This window comes from Anthonomus grandis, chromosome 16 (genome assembly GCF_022605725.1).
Source record: "Anthonomus grandis grandis chromosome 16, icAntGran1.3, whole genome shotgun sequence".
Lineage (NCBI taxonomy): Eukaryota > Metazoa > Arthropoda > Insecta > Coleoptera > Curculionidae > Anthonomus > Anthonomus grandis.
In genome coordinates, this window is record NC_065561.1 from 12,170,466 (window position 1) to 12,192,537 (window position 22,072).

General features: G+C 34.4%; 1 protein-coding gene across 1 annotated transcript in view; it reads left to right on the forward strand.

The window, feature by feature from the left end:
* Window positions 1-21,074, forward strand: part of LOC126745450 (tribbles homolog 2) — a 76,117-nt gene extending 55,043 nt beyond the window's left edge. Inside the window, exons 4-5 of the mRNA XM_050453298.1 lie at window positions 10,480-10,668; window positions 19,608-21,074. Coding sequence (XP_050309255.1) covers window positions 10,480-10,668; window positions 19,608-19,854 — 436 coding nt within the window. The 3' untranslated portion in view covers window positions 19,855-21,074. The remainder of the gene's footprint in view (window positions 1-10,479; window positions 10,669-19,607) is intronic.
* Window positions 21,075-22,072: the final 998 nt, after the last annotated feature.

Here is a 22,072-nt window from a genome sequence, read left to right on the forward strand (position 1 = left end):
TAAGATTTAATATCTTATTCTAAAACACCCTGTATACTGAAGCAATGTATTGCATTGGGCAAATACACATGACATGTGTTAGGAATAATATAACCAAATCCAATACTCTTGTCCAACGGGAGATGTGTTTAAAGCAACCGCTTTTTTTTCAAGATTCTGCCATAGGCACAATTTCGTAGTATGTAATTAAAATTTCTCTTGCTTTAAGAGATCTAGGCACTTATATAGTGCCTATAGAAAATAGAACGAAGGTTTTTTTTTTATTTTAGTCACAAATATGAAGTTTCAAATTTCTGATGCATGAAATGCTGCAACCTAAAATGCTAATTAAAATTAGTAGGATTGTAGTAATTATGCATAAGATCCTGATATAATACCTAAAACCAATCATAAATATGATGCTGCAAAATAACCAAAGCAACTGTATTCTCAGTACATCACTTCAGTAAATTTAAAACACTCATTATTTATCAGTGCCTACAATCTGCCGTGACCACGCGAATTACGCATGTTTTTTTTTGGGGTCAATATATCTCGCACGCCCGGCCAAAAAGACTTTGTTTTGCCCAAGAACCTGTTCGACCAGATTTTTTTTACGTCTCTGATTTGGTTCCTCCATATAGTAATTTTAAAGTTGGGAAGCTCCTAATGGGCCCTGACCTTGTTTATGTAATTATTATCGTCTCGGTTCTTGTAATTTTAATATTATGGATATTCAATCCGTGAATATGATCCACATCCTCGTCAGCATTATGATTCGACTAAAGAAAAGTTAAAGTTTTGGAGTCTAAACCTGGATAACGTAAAAATCAGGTCTAAAGGTGCATGAACTTAATTTTAAATTATGATGGTCAAATGTGCACGTACGCATCAAGTGTTGCATAATATTTCTTAAACTTTATGGAGATATTTAAGGATTGCACAACATTTGTTAAGTATAACAATAATGATTAGGATTATACAGTAAAAATAATCATGATGCTGATAATTCAAAGATTTGATGGAATTTCATAAATCTGGGAAATACTCATTAATAGAGTGTGATAATACTAAATATCTTATCATTGTTAAAAAAACACCTACGTGAATAGTCAATCATTTAAATAATATAAAATAAATTTAATAGTGTAATTTAAATTGATCGATAATGCTTCTTCGTCATTTTCCACTGATGGTCACCAAGTGAACGACCTGTATACATTACACTGTAATGACTATCTATACTACTACAATCGGTATAAAGGATTACTAGAGTTTACCGTTACAGAAACAAAACGGGATGTTTTACCAGTGAAATTGTTGACGGCTCATTATAGAATACAGCAGAAAAAGTTGCAATATTCTTCAGTTGGCTTTTAATGCTCTAACCACCAGTTTTTCCAAACCGTCTTTATAATAACTTTTAAACATTCCATCCGTTTTATTCTTACTTGCATCCTGCAGATGTTCGAGAAATAAACGAAAAAATTGTTTACGTCAAAATTAACCAAGAATAAGTATGTATGTGTAAAGCGCAATTTCATAAACGTTTCCGTTATTAGGCGACCTCGCTTGACCCCGTGCGAATCCAAAATTTCTTCATACACCATAAAGGAGGTCAAGAGAGAAAGATTTAAGTATATTGAGTTCGTAAACAACTGCCAGAAAATTCCTGCATATTTACATTGAATTATATTTTTATATAATGTAATACATCAAGAACTATATCGATGATTCTTGGGAAGTTAGTGGTCACTAACCGGAAGTAGTTCCCACTTTCGCAAATACCGGATGAGTGGTGATTGATAGTGACAGTTGGTACCTAAGTATCTCCTATGGTTATCAAGTATAAACTAAAAACATCATTTTATAGCAATCTGCTTTATTTTTTTCATATGGTGCTATTAAAGTAATTCATGGCGTTCAGTTAAAACGCACACTTTTGTCCGTTGTTAAATTAAATTAAACTCATGATTAAGATCAATTGGGATTTTGGTTTTGCGGATGATGCCAATATAGTATACAGAAGTCTCCCTATCATCGTTCAAAGTTTTGTGCGTGGCTTACCAACTGTCATATAATTTCAAAATGATAGTCATCGAAGCGCCATATTTTTTCCACCACCATTTTGAAAGATGCAACTATGAAAAGTAACCAGAAATTCAATGATAAAATTAAGTGTTTCATAGCATTCGGTTGAAATTGTAATTTTTCTATTTTTAAATTAAATGAACTATGATTAATTAAAATTTAGATTATGCGGACGATTCCAATAGTTTGCAGAAGTCTTAGAAGAATGGTTGCCAAATGTTGGGTATATCTATACATGGTTGGCTGAAGATTGTTGGATTGTTTATTGACGATTTTATCTCAGTTTATGCGAGATGTAAGGTTCTTGGATATTCTTTCTTTTTTAGTGCTGCAGAGAATCTTGGCTTTGACCAATGATCATTGGATCCACTTGATTATACATATTCAGACCTGCCTTGAAATCCTCTATTTCCGATCCTCACCATTATCACCTATATAGAAATCTCTACAATGTTGCACAACTGTGCCTCTGATTGTGTTCTTAGATTTAAAAGTAGTGCTGATCTTCGATGTTTCTTTCATATATGTGATGGTAAATCCTAAACATTCTTGCGGTGTTTGTGGGTTTTTCACATTTCTCTTAACCCTCGCCTTTACGGTCGTTCACTCTTTATAGTAAATCACTGTTAATGCATTTTCATGTTAAGCATAAATGTGCTTCGTCATATTTTAAAGAAACCTGCTAGTAATGGTTACCATATGTTGGGAATATACTTGTTTGGCTAAAGACTCTTGGATTATGCAAGATGTAGGATCTTTCTAGGATTTTTCTCCTCTAAATTTGTTTTCTGCAGAGAATCTTGGCTTTCATGCTCCTTCGTGCTCACCAATATTACCTATATAGAACTCCACAATCGCAAGGAATCTGATGAGATGCAGTTTTTATTGCCTATCAGACATAGAAGCTATGCTGATCTTCTCCGATGTTCTCTTTATATATGGGAGTCCTGTAGATTCTTCAGGTATTTGTGGATTACACACATTTCTCTTAACAATCGCTCTTTGGTAGATGGTTCGACTCATAGTGAAGATACTGTCCAGTACAAGTAGCCTTTCTGTAGGCCGATATTCTTATCAGATAATGATTAATCATTGTCAATTCAATTGTGTCTAATAATAAAAAAAAATCAGACAGGTATGGTCAATTTTTATTAATTCCTTGCAGTTGGGATTTTTTTTTTAAACTGTTGAATGAACATGCTATATATATACAGGAAACTAGAAGTATTTTACATTGTTTTCATGTTGTTTTAAGGGAATTACAATGAATTGTTTTTTATTAAATCTATCATAAAACTCAAGCGAATTTCTTGCAAATCATTACTAAAGTAATTTGATAAATCTGTTCTACTTAATGATAATTAGAGTCTTCTTAAGATCCTAATTTAACCATTTGCTAACTTTCAGTTACACTCGAACGAACTATATATTACCGAAAAATGTTTGCATATTATTCTCGTCAAGTGAGACATTGAGCAAAGAACGTTTACGTGTTAATTCAACTTGATCAAGATGTATGTACTTTTGTGCCATAACAATTTAAGAAAATTATAATTTTAACCCAAATTTCCTGTTATCCGCAAAACCATCCAGTCAATGAACTTGCCTTTTCTAGGTCTTCATTTTCTCGCGTTTCTATTTTTCTGCTTAATATTAGTTTAAATAAAAATCGAAATTTTGGCCCAATTAATTGTACTTTCTATTTTGAATCAATATTTGCACGGAATGTAATGTGGTTATTAGGCTGTTTTGCAATAAACTTAAACGTTAGAAATTTACAATGTTTACTGTTACTCTTGGTGTCATTGGCCTTACACTACTTTCATTCTGTAACGGAATTTAATTTACTGTATTTCATTACTTTGGTAATAATAACTGAGATAATTTTTAAAGTTTATTATTTAGAACCTACCGTTAACTAAGTACTTGACTGCTTCGGCAACAAATTGTTAGAAACAATCATTACTCAATTACCAATAATTCAATATTAGTTCTATTATGTACCATATTACCAAAATGTACATAAGGACCATATCAAGTGCCTTATAAACGATTACAAAACGATAAACGATAAAACGCGGTGGCGTAACTGAACAATCTCGAGCGCTAGTTTCGTAGAAGTCGGAGAAAATTCAGGCGAAAAAATCGAAGGATTAGCAAATTGTGTGCTGTAAGGTTTTTTAAACAAATAAATGAACAAATATGTTATAAATAAATTGAGATAATTTAAATAGTTAGTCGCGATTAAGACATTTTGTTTGCTTACCACTGTTTCAGTCATTTCGTTTTTTTGTATCGGGATGTTATGTAATTATCTAAGTTATCACATTAGGATCGTCTTTTTAATACACGACCCAAATGCGACACTTTTTTTTAGAAATAAAATTAGAATATAAATGATAGAACTTACAGTTCTTTCAACTAATTAAGTTCTTATGGCTATAATTATAATGATTTTTTTTTGGTTAATTAGGCATACATCGACTAGGTTCACTGTTCTCACGAAAGCACCTAAAGCTCACTTAAATCTATTTCCACTCTGTCTGTGGATAAATAAGGAAGATTGGGAAGAAAAGAGGAACCATACCTAAATATATCTTATAACGTCTACTGATTACACATTTATGTAATTATTGGTGAGGACATGGTGGATTATGGATGGTGGATTATTAGTGAGGACAGAGATGGACACCGTTTGGTATTACACTAAAATCTGTGATTATAGCTTTTAAATGCAATAATTAAAAAAACTATAAGAAGTTGGCGCTTTACTCTATCAAAGGTCTTGGAGAAATCCATGCGGAGAGTACCAGCCTGATATCCATCCTCCAAAGCGTTCAATAGAGCAGTCTCATAAACCACCAGATTCGTGGACGTAGACCTCCCTTGAAAAAGCTATGTTGGTGAGATAATGTTGGAGATAATGTTAAAGTTTTATGTCATCAGCAAACAGCAGTATAAAGGAGGATAGTGAATCTATTAGGTCATTTATGAATAAACAAAGTAAAAGAGGTCCTAGAGGTGATCTCTGAGGGATATCAGAAGTTACTTTAGATAAAACACCATTTAACTCATGATTTATCTGCTGTTTTCTGTTAGATAAATAAGACTTCAAGAAAGCAAAGGTTCAGATATGCCATAGTGGGCAAGTTATTTAGTAGTATTTCATGACTGAGCCTTACTGAAGTCTGTGTAAATTGCATGTACCTTCGTGTCATTTATTAAACATGATAAAATTGACAAATACAAATAAATTAGTGTTTACGACCAGAAATTATTTTGTTAAAAAGCTTGGTCAAAATTTTTTCAATACAGTGTTCAAACAGTTTAGGTATATAGCTGATAAAATAGTAATTGGTCTGTAGTTTGTTGTTAGAAGTTAACCAAATCGGCAGATACTGGAAAAGAAGAAATAATAATAACGTTTATAAGTCACTCGAAAAGCAAAAAAAGTTCAAACAGAAGTACACAGACAGTGAATAACACTTATGTTATTTCAATGTAAATAAGGAAAATAAGAATATTATTCGTTACCCTTTAACAATATAATTTTGTACATAAAAATAAGTTTATATCTGCTAATCTAGTAATAATTGAAATGAGAAACCAATAGGCTATTAGGGGAGATTTTCAAAGGGTTTCTCCAAATTCTATTAGAATTAAAAATCGTATGCAAAAAAATAAACAGGAACATATACATACTAGGAATAAGATAGGAATGGGAAAAGGGAAGGCTCAACTGTAATATCTATTTTAAATTCTATCTTTGTATATAATATAAAACATTTAATTTTTTTAAATTTTATTATAAATTATTAATTTGCACATTAATATTCATAGTTATTTTTACATAGTGTTCGAAAGAGAAAATGTATTCGTTAAACAAATGCCGCTTAAATTTTTCTTTCGATGCTTTTATTGCTGGTTGAAAGATCATTTTTCTAACTAGATGTGGTGGAGTTTCCCATTTAAGCACCTTATAAAAAAAACAAACAGAATACAGCAATTGTTGACTTTCCATATTTAACCATTCTGTGTGCTTCAGTTACGAGATGTATGCCCTCTTCTTCTTATGCCAAATATAAGCCTAAGGCAAGAATTTGGAAGTTTCTGTATTCTATATGAATCATAATAATGAAGACAGGGCCCATGTTGGTAACACAGAAGTTTAGTGATAAATAGAAAGGGGGATCAGGCGATACATCGTTTGAACCCTCCCACTGAATGCAGCAAAATGGCATACTTTCAAAATCTTATTTTTCGCATTTATATTTATTTTTATTTTCAGGTGTAGTAAAGATCAAATTTTGATAGGGGGCCTTTACTTAAAACTTTGATCACTGATCTTTGAGATTATTGAAGACAATCCTCATGATTTTGAGTTGGAAACAGTTTTTCAACAAGATGGGGTATTGCCTCAGTTTAGCATAAATGTTAGAGAATATTTGACTAATACTGGTGGATTGGTCGTTGAGAGCCTACCGAATGGCCAGCCAGGTCGCGCGATCTTACACCTCTGGACTTTTTTATGCCAGCCAGAATCTATATTCGATCTACGGTAACGAATAATTCATGATTGTCGCAATATTGATGTTCCGATAAATTATTTTACTGTCTTGACGTTAATGGTGCACACTTTTAACATTTTTTGTAGTGAAATAGTTTTCTTTTCATTTCTGTGTTACCTAAAGTTTAATTATTTTAAATGGAATTAAAAATGCGAAAAATGGGATTTTGAAAGACTCATTTTAATACGAGTAGAAGTAACGACTTAATATTGTAGGACCATAAAACATTCAGTGGGAGCTTTCAAACGATGTATCGCATGATCCTTTTTTCCATTTAATTTTATATAGAAGTTTTGCAAAATGAGGTAGGGACCAAAAAGTAGTATTTAGTGTATTTGCTAAGGATGTGTGCCAAATTTCAAATTTTTATATAAACACATTTAAAAGATGCATTTATATAAAAATTATATAAATTTATTGCGTTTATATAAAAATTAAAGAGAGGGGGGACAATTAAGAGTTGCACTGTATAGCAAAATAGCTGTTCTTAAGATCTTGAACTGAGTTAGATATAACCAGATTAGAACCTCTTCTTCCAACGAGATAGAACCTCACCTTTTACTTCCTATTTCTATTTATCATTTCAATCCTTATCAAGGATTATCAAACCTTGTCTTTAGAAAGTGAATTTTAATACTTTTACCAGTTGTCGAGATTTTTTTCCCGTCTGAACTAGAAATAGATTCAGTCTAATAATATAAAAACGACTTTTGCAAACTACTTTCTTAGAATAAGTGCTAGACTTTCCTAAACTTCAGCAGTACAGTCCTGCTCTAGATCTCAAGTTGAAAGTCATGATATGACAATTCTTTACAAATCATGAAGTTGATTTCATCAAATACGAATCAATTCGAAGTGACTATATAATATATTATTCGAACAAGTATATTTTGAAATCACACTAGGCGATAATAATAAGCAACTAATAGAAAAAATGGGTGATCCGATGCAAAACCACAGGCAAAAAAAGCAATTTAATCCTCATCGTTATAGGAACAAAAGAACATACACCCAAAGACCACACAAAGAAATACATAGTAGACCATCCTAATAGTATCTCCTCATGCTCGCCCAGACCATTATCATTAGATTCGCGAACCCATAAACACGCGGAAGTGCCCCAGATCGCGAGCGCTCACACACACACCGAAGTCATCGACTGGCAGTGGAGCTTAGGTCTGGTCGGTTCGGCGGCCAAGGCTACCGCCGAAGACTTCCGCACTCGATGCCATACTACCACGACATCGTTTTCTTGTGCTTTACGCCCCGGGACCTTAACTAGCGAACCTTGGAGATGTCGGATTCACTATACCAGTATTATAGTATTTATCATGCGGCATACGTTCCTCCCATATACAATATCAGTTTAAGGCCGTGATGTTGTTTATGTATTCATTAGATGTTCGAGTCTCAACGACAATTTTTTTTTTATTAGTAGAGACGCTTTGACGATCGATAAACTGACCTTTTAGTTTGCCGACGTAATTGAATCATATTTCGATTTCATACATTGTTGACCCAGTTCGATACAACCTTGCCTTGAGACGAGAAAAATCTTCGATTTTAGACTGTGCAATTAAGTCTGAAATAAATATTGAGGACATCTTTATCAATGTTACGAGACGATCTTGTTTTTGTTTTCATGTTTTTGCTGCGCTTAATTGATAATGCATTAATTAAACTTAATGTTCTAGATGTGGCATGAGATTGCATTCCTTAAATCGAGCAGTATTTAAGATAATTGAAATAATAGACGGCTTGTTTTCTTTCTACGGAAGTAATATTCTGTGATTCGAAACAACATCATGTCTCCGTGGCACTCACGCTATCATAATCTATTACAACCCTCTTCTTTTTTATTACAGAAGCCATATTGAATTCTCCTCAATTTAATTCAATCAAAAAAGATCCTCTTTTGAGTTTTTATATGAAGTTTGCTCTACCTAGCTTCAACTTATTTTCTATTTTAGTATGATGGCTTTAGTAACACTATTGTACCTGCATGAGTAGACTTTAGTCTTATCGACTGAATGCTACAGTATTTGCCGTTACATTGAATGTTAATATCCGCTTCATTCTCCATTATAACGAGTGATTCTTGATTATTAGTTAATTTTTTTAAAAACCTTGATGTGGAGACGGTCTAAAGCTATCATTTTCTGTTATTTACTGGATGTTCTAAATTCAGATCTTCTATGTGCAATAGACCCACAAAGAGTTGCACAAATTTTTTTCATAAATCCATATTGATTATGATCTTAGTTAAGGCTGCTTCTTCACTTGCCTACACTATTGCAATTTTTGGTGTCCCAAGAATTAATTTTTCCGCTTTAAAGAAATCTAATAATGATTAATACTTAGAAGCATTTTTTCTCTATTACATATGATGATAGAGATGATGATAAATATGATATGAATTAAATGCTTTCCTATTTAATAGCATAGTGTCTACAGTATCAGCCAGTTGCAATTTTTAATAAAGTACCTTTATTTGTATGTCTTCTATCCTTAGCATTTGTTTAGAAGAATGATGGGACGTAAGTAAACTTATAGACAAAGAATATTCAATTTCAGCTTTTTTGATTGGCTAAGTTTTGTTTGCACAGTGGCAGCTTACAATTCTCCACTTGGTGCAGTTATATTAATTCCAGTTATATGATCAAACACTTGTTTTTAGCTTAGAACATTGAAAGGCTACAATTACTAAACAACCACTTTGTTTGAGTTCAACATGTGCACAGGGGCAAGGTTGGTGCCTGAATCTTCATAGGATTACATCTATATGCTCAGTTTAATAATGATGCCTTCATCGTATTTGTCATATTTTCACCGTGGATAATAAATTACTGAGACTGTATACTAGTTGTGCTAGTAGTCGCAGGTGTACTATGTCCCCAGAAGAAAAGCTAACCATACAAACAAATATTTATCCTCTTTTTCGTTTTTCTAACAAAAACTTTTTTATTTTATTTTTATCCTGGTGTAATAAATTCTGCGTGTCTACGCATTTAACATCAGGATCTTTCCCAATAGGCTTATGATAATAAAAAATTGCAACACTCATGTACTTAATACACATTCCGGTTATCGCCAGCCTATTTCGCAAAATTTTCGAAAAAAGCAACCTTGAAAAATATATAGATAATCGTCTAACTCAATTTACCTTAACTGAGACGTATGTATTAATTTTAATAACCTAGACATTGAAGGCGCTTCCTTGTTCGTACTTAATATTTTACCATTAAAGTGTTTATTTTAAAAGCATGATCAAAAGGTTCACGGAACGTTAAACATTGTTAAAAATGTCAGTGCTTTGATTGTGTTTAGCATATATACATCGTTAATTTTCTGGTGTAACGAATCGATTGCAAAAGCACGTGTATGTGTTTCAAAACGAAATTCTAAATATGGACCAGTCTGTTGAAAATCACATTAAAATCTGGCACCTACTTGAAATTGGCAAATCTCGATGCGTGGTACTGCGAATGAAAGAAATATGCAACATGTAGGCACTGAAAATGTATCGAACACCGTACAAATTATTATTGTATAATGACCTAGAAAATGCGTAGGTATATAAAGAGGGTAAAGAACACATAAAACAGAAAAGAGAGTTTTACAGCGTAACTATCAATCTGTAGAATTTATTTTGTTGACTTTTTAACAGATTTGCCTCACCTTATACGAGATAACAGTGTCAACAAGTTATTACATAAATACCAATACTTTTTAAACACAGCACCAAAAAAAAAATGGTGCAATGTTTATCGTAGTTATCTCGTGTTTGAATGTGGCAATAGCACCACATTTTATGTACTAATTTTTCCTAATTTTATTTCAGAACTCAGCTAAAATTAGAATCTTTCGAGGACGCCGTGGTGTTAGAGGAACCGGAATCCGACTGGCTTCATGACAAACGGGGATGCCCGGCATACGTTAGTCCGGAAATCCTTAAAACCGGACATTATTCCGGAAAGGGCGCTGATATGTGGTCGTTGGGTGTTATTTTGTATACCATGCTAGTTGGAAGGTAAGTTTTATTTTTTATTAAGCTAGCAAAGTTAGTTGAATCCAGAGTTGCAGGTGGTTGCATTAATATGAAGGTTTCGGGAATACATCTTTGCTCTTGATAGAATTATCCCATATAGCACAAAATAATCGAATTTATTTTGCCATCGAAGCTCTTTCACTTCATGACATAACCTCTATGACATCTATTTTCTTCTACGTTAAAATTGGTTGGAGTGCATGTACGAGGTCTGGCTATTAAATAACGAGACTGCGCCCCTAGAGTAGTGCGTTGGGTAGCTAGAAATATTCTCTATGCATGTACCAAAACACGTTTTCTTCACTATTGTATTATTTCTGTAGTAGCGGTTTGAAACAAACATATTTTTTTCTCGTGGCGAAAATCATGTGACGAAAAACACGAGCAACGTATCAATCTCAAATTACACTCGTTAAATTAAAAAAAGACTCTGACCGAGTGCTACAAATTGTTGTAAGAAGCCTATGGGGACAATTCTCCATCTTGTGCGCGTGTTTTTGAGTGGTGTAAGCACTTCATTGAGGACTGAGAAAGCACAGAAGATGACCAGCGACCATTCAAAAAATATTGCGGTTCTTGTCGAGTAAGCAAAAGAAAGAACTGGTTTCATTTATGGCAGAGCACCCGGAATTAAAGTCGGGCAAATTCATCCAAGACTTTTCAGCTAAAACTGCACCAGCCTTGTGGATAAAAGTAGCGGACAGATTACACAATCTCCTTAGAGAACAATAGCCTTGCTTAATCTATATAATTCAGTAAATTGAGCATCTGAATACATTTCAAATGTGTCAAGAAATAAAGAGTACATCCTATTCCTTCTATCTGCCAGAGGTTCAGTCTCTTCCAGTGCATCGACGACGTTTCTTTGCACAAGATTGTTTAATCTTGCAATAAAATACTTAACGAACTCGCACAAATTAAAAAAAAACAATGCTCGTTTAAAATCAAAACAAGACAAATGGCAAAATCAAATTGAAAATCGCACACGAACTTTGAAATTCGAATGGTATATACCCATTCGAGACACCGCATGCAAAAAAATTCGCATACGATGCGGTCGAAAATACTAATATCGATTTTTCGTGCGAAATCTTCTAATTTCGTATGCGAATCAAATTCGAATGGTTTCAAAAATACGGCCCCATAGATCGTCGAATGAGCATCCGGATGATTGCCGAGACTGTAAACGCCGTTAAAGAAACGGTTAAGCCATTTTACACGATGAATTACACATGACAAAAGTCTGCGAAGTTGGTGCAGAAAACCTGACCAAAAGCCCATGCGGCAACAGGTCTGCTCAGGTTTTCTTAAAAGGTTAGAAAAAGATCCCGAAATGAAAAACCATTCAGACTTGCGACGAAACGTGGATTTTTAAACACGATGTTCAAACAAAGCGGCAATCGATGCATTGGAAGACGTTCTGATTCGCCCAGAATCAAAAATGCAAGCATGTACAAATCAAAATTCAAAGCAATTTTGATCGTTTTTATCGATATTAACGATATCGTGATGACTAAATCTAGTAGAGTTCGTAAGAAACCGCCCGAATTGTGGATTTTGCACCAGGACAACGCACCTGCCGATAACCGCACTCCAGTGCTCGAACACGCACCGTACTCGCTAGATTTGGCACCGTGCGACTTTTTTTGTTTCCGAAGATAAAATCTGCTTTGAAAGGGACCCGATTTGAGTCAATGGAAGTAAAGCAAAAAACGGAAGATCTCCTAAAGGCCCTCACCAAACAAGATTTCCAGCACTGCTGCGATCAATGGAAAAAACGTATGGAAAGATGTGTGGTAAGGGGAGGGGAGTATATTAAAGGGAATCATTTGAATGTAAAATAATTTTTAAAATAAAACCATTTTTCATAACCAGTCTCGTTAATTAATAGCCTGACCTCGTATCACTTACTCAACTCTCTTCCTTTTAAATTACTATATTAAGTCTCTTTTGACATACTAGAAGATCAAATATAGCAGTCCAAAAAATCATCTGTTTATGCAAATGAATAAGACTAGGGTTCGTAATACAGGTCATTATCATTAAAAGAAATTTTAAATTTCTTAGTGGGCTATTGTAACAATTTCATGCCGAGAAAACTATTAACTAGAAGTAAATGGAACTGCCACACCTAAAAACTCCAAATGTGGCCTTAAACACTAAAACTTTCATAAAAGGTTAATGAAAGAGATCTTATATATCCAACGAGCCAAAGTAGCACTCATAATCCCACTAATATTCCAGAGTAATTCAAAATTACAGACACCACAATACTGTCATATCCATCTGCTCAGACAGCAGGGCTTCCTTTAAGGTCGAAAAACTGAGCTCCAAGCTCGTACTGGAGTGCATAAAGTTCTTGGAGGAATTGGAAAACGTGGGTTGCATGGTTCATCTTGCCTGGGTTCCTTTCCACTTGCTCCGCTGACTTCCTTGCTCGACTGAGATCTGCGAAATGGCCACAGGGTCCTGAACCTATAATCGGCATAGTCAAATGTGTAGCTGTCGCATCAATGAAGTGCCTGCTGGACAAGTGAATCTTCTAGAGATAGATGAAAGAACCTGCGATGAGACAGGCTAAGAGGCACATAGATGGGCTTTCTGCCTGTCTCACCAAACAACTACTGTCTTTAAAGGGATGCAAAAAAAGTGACAAGTCTTTTAACTGGACACTGACATTTAACACGCCTTCTCCACACCATAAGTATCGCGGACAAGCCGGAATGAATACGGTGTTGGAACGATGATGAAACTGCAGACGACGTTATCGGAGAGTGCCTAGCACTTACACGCGCTTGGTTCAAATATCTGGGTAATAATATAGCTCACCCAGCGACATTAAGGCTTTCAAACCAGAGTGACTTATTGGTTTGAAGTTGAACTCTTACAACAAATAAACAATGAACAAATAAATATTAGTGCGATCCCCATAAAAGTGGTAAAAGACCTTTAAGACAAAAGCACGACACAGGTCGAAAATGGGAATGTAAATCTCAAAAGAACCACTAAAACAGGGAGCATCACTGCTTTGCCTGTCACCCACCTTATTCAAGATGTACTTAGATCATGGAAAAGAAAATGCCGTATGGCCATTTGCGACTTACGCAACGCCTTGGGCATCCAATTAAACAATACCGCACTATATACCATATGCTTCGCAGATCTGGGAATCTAATATAGTAATATGGAAAGTGAGGCTTGGAAGTCAACATGACTAAAACAGAGAGTACATCTGTATTGACGGCCTACAGCAAGACCTGATAGTAGAGGATGGTCAGTGATAAAAAAAAATGGAAAAGTTATTCAAACCTGCGAAAGAAAATCACGAATGACTGAATACTGTACAGGGCAATCGAGGATGGAAAGCCACGGCTATGACAAATGGAATACTCTGGTACCAACATGTATCAACAACAAATAAGCAGAGAATATTTAACACGATAATAAAAAACTTACGGTAGTGAGGTTTGGCAGATTAAGGAAAGAAATGAAGGACAACTAAGAGCCACGGGAATGGACTACTGGAGGCGAGCAAATTAAGAATGTATAGAGTTACCAACGAAAGGATAAATCAAATTATGGGGGTTTCACATGCCATAGTAGACGATATAAAGAGTAAACAATTCAAGTGGTATGGCCACCTACAGAGGATGTCCGAAAAAAGGCTTGTCTAGCAGAGATTAGAGTGGACATCCCAGGGCTGATGAAAGCGTGGAAGACCAAGGAAAAGCTGAAAACAGTGAGATCAGGTTAAGGAAGCTGGGGACCAATATCAGTTGAGACTGGATGTCGGAAGACGTAGAAGAACCTAGTAAACCGAGGTTTGTATGTGTGTTAGCCTCTGGTAACCCTCGAACCATTAAAAGACTTATGTGCAAAACAGCCCCATTCGCTGCTTATTGCCTTACAATACAATTTCAGAGTAGGCCCAAGAGATATAAGAAAATCAGTAAATTTAGTCCAAACTGCAACAAACTGATGTTGAGTTTTCCTCTGTGATACATTACAAATCAACAGAAACCAGAACAGAAGAGTGAATGCTATTTTGGGGTTAAGGAGAGACAGGCTCTTAAATAATTTGTTACTTGCTTAATGAATCAATACCTTATCTTTCCTAGTTCCAAAACATTCAAATTATTAAGATTAATTAGGCACACTAATGAAGATATTAGGTCTACTACTCCTCTATAACATACATAGCTGCATTCACTCATGAAAGAATTTTAAATACCATTTACTTAATCTAAGGTTAGGTTTGTGATGTTTCTGTCAAATTTATTGAAAAATCTTAGACATTTCGCTCACAAACCTTGGATAGGGTCGTTTCATTTATCTCGTATCATTATCATTTTTATCGTAGTTTTAAGTTTCTTATTGCATCAAAATACATGAGGCGTTCATAATAGTCTTTCGATAACCAATCGTTTGGTCATATTCTATTCGCGTCAACTACGTTATACGTGCATACGTACGTACCACTGAACGCCGTTTGCATTTAAATGCGCTAAAACCGAACAAACAAAATTATTCCGATATTCATTAGCACTTCTTGTAAGCCTTGAACTTCTTTTTTCATTTAATAATGATAAATAACATATTTGTTTACAATTAATCGGCATTCTCTTAAGGCGTTATCGACGTCTGGTTCGCATTTACGTTGTTTATTTCATAGACTAAAACAATTTAAAAGAAAAAAAACAAGTTGTTTATGTCTTAGTTCAGACGTGCATCAATTACTTTTCAGCACCTGCCATGATCCAAAAGGTAAAGTCGAAAAACAAAAGGGAAAAAAACTCTTTTAAGGCAGCCCTCATGCCACGCTGGAGGCTACCGTCATTATATGAGGGCCAGGGCAGGTGCTGTTAAAATTAATGTGTATAAATATGTGTCGTGTAGCGATCTTGATTGAAACAGGGTTGTGTTTTGGTGCGGTGTTTATAAATGCGCTGCTCGAGATGGAGAGAGGAAAAAATTGCAATGTAGCAGGTGAATGATGAGGGCAGATGTATTTTGATCATTTCATAATTGTACTACTCACTATATTAAAAAGGAATACAATAAGCTTTTGTGATTACGAAAAAGCTTTCAATACAGTGGAACATTGCAGAATTACTCCAAGGCCTCGCGGATTGTAGAATCGTTGCACCAAACTTATCGAGCATATTTGCAAGGACGCTGTTATTAGACTACATGAAGATACTAGTGACTTCGAAATGAGGAGAGGTGCGCGGCAAGTTGATGTATGTTTAAGCGTACTAAGATCGAAAACTTTAGTATTAACATCAATGGCAAGAAGCTGAGCCATCTTGGTATCAATTGCAGGCAAATTCAATGAAGCAAAACAAGAACTAGCGTCCAAACAAGTTGGGCTCATGACAAATCTAGTAACCAGTGAAAATCTAAAAGTAAACGGCTTGAATATTGGAGCAAGTATGGTCCTACTGAGACTGAGGTGTAAAACTGAGCTATATCCTAAGATGTAATATTCCCATATGTCAAAAGAGAAGGGGCTATAACCAGTGTGTTCTGCCAGTGTTAACATTTGGAGCCGAAACACTGAGTCTAAAAAAGCAAATGGCAAACAATACAAGAGAAACATGAAAAGCACTATGTTGGGTCTCTCTCTCTGAGAGATAGGGTTCAGGATGCGGAGGTGACAAGAAGACGTGCAGTAACGGATGCTATATCGTAAAAATATCGAATCTCAAATAGAACTGGGTAGGCCACGTGGCTAGAACAAACGATGACAGATGGTCGGATGATCTAAGGCGCATTCAGACGAACTGGATACATGCAGCATGTGATAGAGGGAGATCGAAATATTTACGGCAGGCTTATGTCCAGCAGTGGACGACATACTATATATATCTGTTTCATGACGACTATATTAAAAGCTTGACAAAAATTTAAAGACATTCAAGGGGTCTAAAACAATTATGCTTAAGTTTGCATAAATGTAGCAGCTCTTCACCAGGTTCTTGTTGTACAGAGAGACTTTAATAACCTTTCAGTGTCACAATCATACTCACATTTTGATTTCTCTGTATAATAAAGGCCTGAAAGGAAACTTTAATATTATACTGCTTCAAATTATTTATTCATTCGCCTAAAAGGAAAAAACCTGAAATAAAATGAAAATAATTTTATCGAGCAGTGTATTTCAGCGACAGGTGCATATTGGGTTTGTGCCCTTATGGCCCGTCCATTCTGAATACTCCAAAAAGGGCAGAACGCACCACAAAATATTAATCTATTTAGCTTCTTAAAATTTTATGACGTTCGTTTTGAGTTGAATATTTAGAACGAAAACACATTTTCCTTTGTTTTCTATTTAACTTCCTTCATTCGATAAAAGTGATGTTTAACAACCCTAAACGAAACTTCTTAAATTCCATGCCTCTAACTCTCCGAAATCGATGTCCATCGAGAAATTGAACTTTTACAAGGGCAGGTGTTCGCCACGACTTTTCAAGGGTTTATCGAGTTTCTAAGAGGGTTGTATTTTTCACCGTTTCTAATCGGGCACTGGCTATCTGTAACATGTAAAGAAAAACAGGTGCAGGTTGAGCATTCCTTTGTTCAGGTATTTGACTTTAAAATTATGTATGAAGAATTTAAAGGGCCTTATTATTTAACTTTTATTGCCTGTGTAATATTGGTGATTTTATGGTAAATTTATTAGTTATGGTGCACCTGTGATTTTTCAACTACAAAAAATAATGATGAAAAAAACTTTTTGTATACGTATGCGCAGAGGTATAAAATTATGCAAATTAAATAATATTTAATGATTTATTACTTATATTCACACGGTCGTATTCCAAGGTAGAGATCCTACCGACTATAATAATAAAAAAAACAATATTCATATACATTTCTAATTCACACTTGATTCATGACCATAATTTATTGTCTATAGTCTCCTTGAATAGTTATAGTATAATTTCCTCTTCTTTATTTGCTTAATTTAATTCTTGACATATTAAGTTTGGATTCAGTCGAGTTTCTTTGTTTAAAATGTCTACGTGACCAAATTGGTGCTCATCTAAATTTGACAACCGCCGAGTCTCGCTGGCGCCTGACGTCAAATTATTTCCAAATCCGAAAAATATTTTGTAATTAGCAACCGGTATGTTATCTGAATAAACAAAAGATTTTATCTTTATACCCGGTTTATCATTTGATTCCCAAAATTCACGTTTTTGCGAAATCATCTTAAACGTTTCCTCTTAAATTTGCAATCAGTAATCTAATGGTATTTACTTTTTAATAGCATGTACACTTGAAAAACCCCAGTGAACCGTTAAAGATTAAGGAACCACATGACAACAACAACCCTCCAACCAACAGGTCACTTAAATAGCCGAGCAGGTGAACCGTGGTGAGATCCCACAAAAATAATATAAACACGCAACCGAAGTCGTTAAATAATTTAAAGGGGTTGCTTTGTGTAACATCTTCCACTTGCCATATGTTTCCGGTTTGGGTACTTCTTCGGCACCATCGAAAATTCCCTTTAAAAGTTCTGTTTCCATGCCCCATGGGTATTGTTTGTATGAAAACCATATGACTTCATGGTAGAGTACATTCAAATTATTTTTAGGGGGAATCACAGAGTAGAATAACTGCATTATTTTATGATTTGATAGGGGTAGTTTATTATTAACTTGTTGCGCATCTGTTGGGTTGTGTATAAAAACCATTGAATTGAGGGGTTTAGAACTTCATAATTGATAAATTATGGACTCATGTAATAATAAAGTTTATTTATGTATTAGAATAAAGGCAAGAGGACAGCAAATAGGTATATATGCGTTTAAAAGAGAAATATTAAGAAAAATCCTTGAAACTATAACACACTTAATATAAAACAATTAATCTATACAGGTTGGGGAATCGATCATTACGCATAGAGAGGTGCTTAAAGACGAAATTCGGCAATGCAACGCACGCATGCATTTCTTGCGCTCTGCTACTCGCCTGCTACGTTTCTATTTTTCAGTACGATATTAGTAAGGATTTGACTTTGATTGGGGTAACTGCAATTTAAACAGTTCAGGCATTTCTAAAAAAATTTCTGATGCATCAGTGTACAACCGACATAGAATGGTAATGCGTGATCTTCAATTCCCCAACCTGTATATCATTAGCAAGCTTGTCTGTGGGCAAAAAATTTTATTATTAGTTGAATACCGTTTAAAACAATAAGGTTTGGCAAGGCTGAGACGCTAGAAGGTTAGAAAAAGCCGAAATAGAGTAAATTTGAAGGAAAGAGGGTAAACTATTAAAGACTTTACTTAGGTCATATGTAAAAGATCTATTGAGTACTGTGGATTTACATCGAGGATTAATGATGCCATTGAATCGTAATACCATGGCGTAAATAAATCTCATGTATTTTTTTTATTAAGGATATAGTATTGTATAAAGCACATAGACTACCTACATATTTTGAAATGGACATAGAAATGTGTTGTCTTGTTTTTTTTTTTTTTTATTTTAATTCTTTGTTATAAGTCCTACATTTTTTTATTATATTTAAAAAAAAATCGCCATCGCCAACTTGTACAAGGCCTCTTTCAGTCCAATGTTTTACATCCATATGGCTCAAATCATCATTGGCTAGATTAAATAGTTTAATATTAGTATCACTCAAAAAAACTGAAAAAAATGTTATAGGAACAAAGGTCCAATTCCTTATAGATAATTAGACACTCCAGTCCAACCCCAGGATTAGATTCATAAGAGTTACATCGATTTCGGGAATAAACCATACTATAAATGAAGTTTCCTAAACTCGATAAAATGAGCTGTTAAAGAAATAATTTATATTTTTCCTAATATAGTGCACCATTAAACCCTAAAAAAAAAGTTATGTTTTAATACATAAAATGCCTAATGAAAAATCTCTTTTGTTACAGATACCCTTTCAACGACGCAGGCCACGCACACCTTTTTGCTCGAATTTCGAGTGGTTCCTATACGATTCCCGAATGCGTGTCGCCCAGGGCCCGTTGTCTGATCCGATCCTTACTCAGAAGAGAACCTTCTGAGCGGATCAGCTCGGAAGACATCCTGTATCACCCGTGGTTAGCGAAAGAAGACAAAGAATGGGTGTCGAGGCCCTGTGATCAAATGGTACCGGTCTCCAGTTTGTTCGATGACTAGATAAACTATTTATTTATATTGTGAAAATGGTATCAAATTAAGTCATTTTTTAAAGAATGCATTAGCTTTGGTTTAAAATTTTATCAACAAAGAGGCTATGGACATTTAAGAATTTTCTTGTCACTGACCAATGTTAATGCATTTCAAGAAAATGTACCGACATTCCTTTTTACGTTGGACAATACTGTGTCGAAAACTCTAAAAACGTTGATCGTTAATTAAATATAAAAACAAATCATTTTTAAGCAATTGATAGAGCTTTATAGAATTTATATTTCCAATAAAAATACACGTGCAATTTTTGACAGAGGATTGACAACTTTGATTGGAATAATGTGCAAAGTTTCGTGCTGTGCTGTAGATTGTAAGAGTTAAATTAAGATGCAAATACTAGGCCATATTAAGTTTGATATGCGTGATGTATATATTTTATAAATATGTAGCGGTAACTTTGTTAAAACTTCAGTTTTTACGACCTTTGTACCCCGAGCGTACCTAAATTTTTTTTAACCTGTCAAGTAGTTAGTTCCTGCCTTGTTTATTTATAAATCGATATGTATTGTACATAAAAGTTGATTATTACGATATAGCACTATGATGCCTTCTGATCTTTTTATAATGTAATGTATTTGTATTGAAATTATTTTTTAGGTAATATTGACTTAATGAAAATCATGGGAAGCATCACAGTGTAAAAGACTGATGTAAATTTTTTCTTTATTTATTATACTTCTTTTTTCTCTTTTAAATGTTAATGCTTGATTGTACATAAGATATATTAATTGAATTTTCCTTAGGCTTAGGTTGTTCTTTATTAATTTCTTTTTGTCGCAACTTTTTTGAGATTTTAGCTTTTAAGAGTTACAGATTTAACTAATTCTGTATTCATCAGTTTGTATGCAATGTATTTTATCAAATTTAATATAACTATAAAAAAAAGTCAAGTTCAAATTAAAAACCACTTGCAAAACAAGTGGTTTGTACTAAAACGTAATATATCAGGCAATTTAGACAGACCTTTATATAAGTACGTACAGGCTAACAAAAAATATTTCAATTTTTTCCCTTCCTATTGACTATTATTTAGTAATACATGGAAGAATGGGGAACTATCTTGTCATAATATAATTGTAAATATAGCTTACAGGGAATTTTTTTGTTAGAATCATTGGTACATTGCTCCAAAATCTTCTTTGCAATAAACTTTATTTAAATAAAAATTTATTGTTTTATTTATAGACTAGATCAACCCATCTTGCCGCGAAAGGATAGTAAAACCGATAATAGATTAACCAAAGGAAGAGAAAGTATAGTCAAAGTCTCACAGGATTAGGACTGATGATGCCCTTATGCGGCGAAACGCGTAACCCTTTAAATAGACGCTTGATTTGTGAGACTTTGAGTATACTTTCTCTTCCTTTGGTCATAGATCTAAGTCTCTTTGAGAATAATGGATGATTATTTTAGATAATAGATTGTTAAAATATGTAAATTCTTAAATCAAAAGTAGAGTACGCCTTAAAAATTTCGAAAAACCGAAAAGCGGTTGGACCTGATAACGATATACTTTTTAAAGGTCCTTGGCGATCGAATTTGACTAGCCTCACAAAAGTAATCAACAAAATCTATGAAAGAGGAGAAATCCCAAATAATTGGCTTAAATCAGCTTTATTCCCTTACCAAAAAAGAACAACCTTTTTAGTCTTAGAAATAGGTAGTCGGACTGACATTGTCTTTGTTTTACTTACAACACGACGTGTCGGTCGGTAAGTATCTCCGAGTGTAGTGTACTTATCAAGTGTAAACTAAAGCAATTTCCTATTCTACAGGCTTATATATGATTGATGGGATCAATGAGGCGTGAATTCTGATGATGCATGAAGAGAGTCTGCTAGAAGAGGTCTCCATATGTTGGGAGCATCCACACTGGGTTGGCTGAAGACGCCCTAGTTTTGCGTTATGTAGGCAGCTTCCAGAAATTTCCTTTTTCATCAGTGTGATTCCTTCCTTAGGATTTTTGTTTCACACCAGTGAATGTTAAGGCCATTTGTCCAAGCATGTTTAGCAATGCCTGATCTGGCTACTTCTCCAGTGGTCGTCCATTTGCGATGTTCCTTGGTCCTAGCTGCCAAAGGTCTTTTGGTTTCGCCAACATATATGAGTCCCCACACTCACAAGGGATCTGGTAGATTCAGTTTTTGGTGTCTGCTGTAGATTG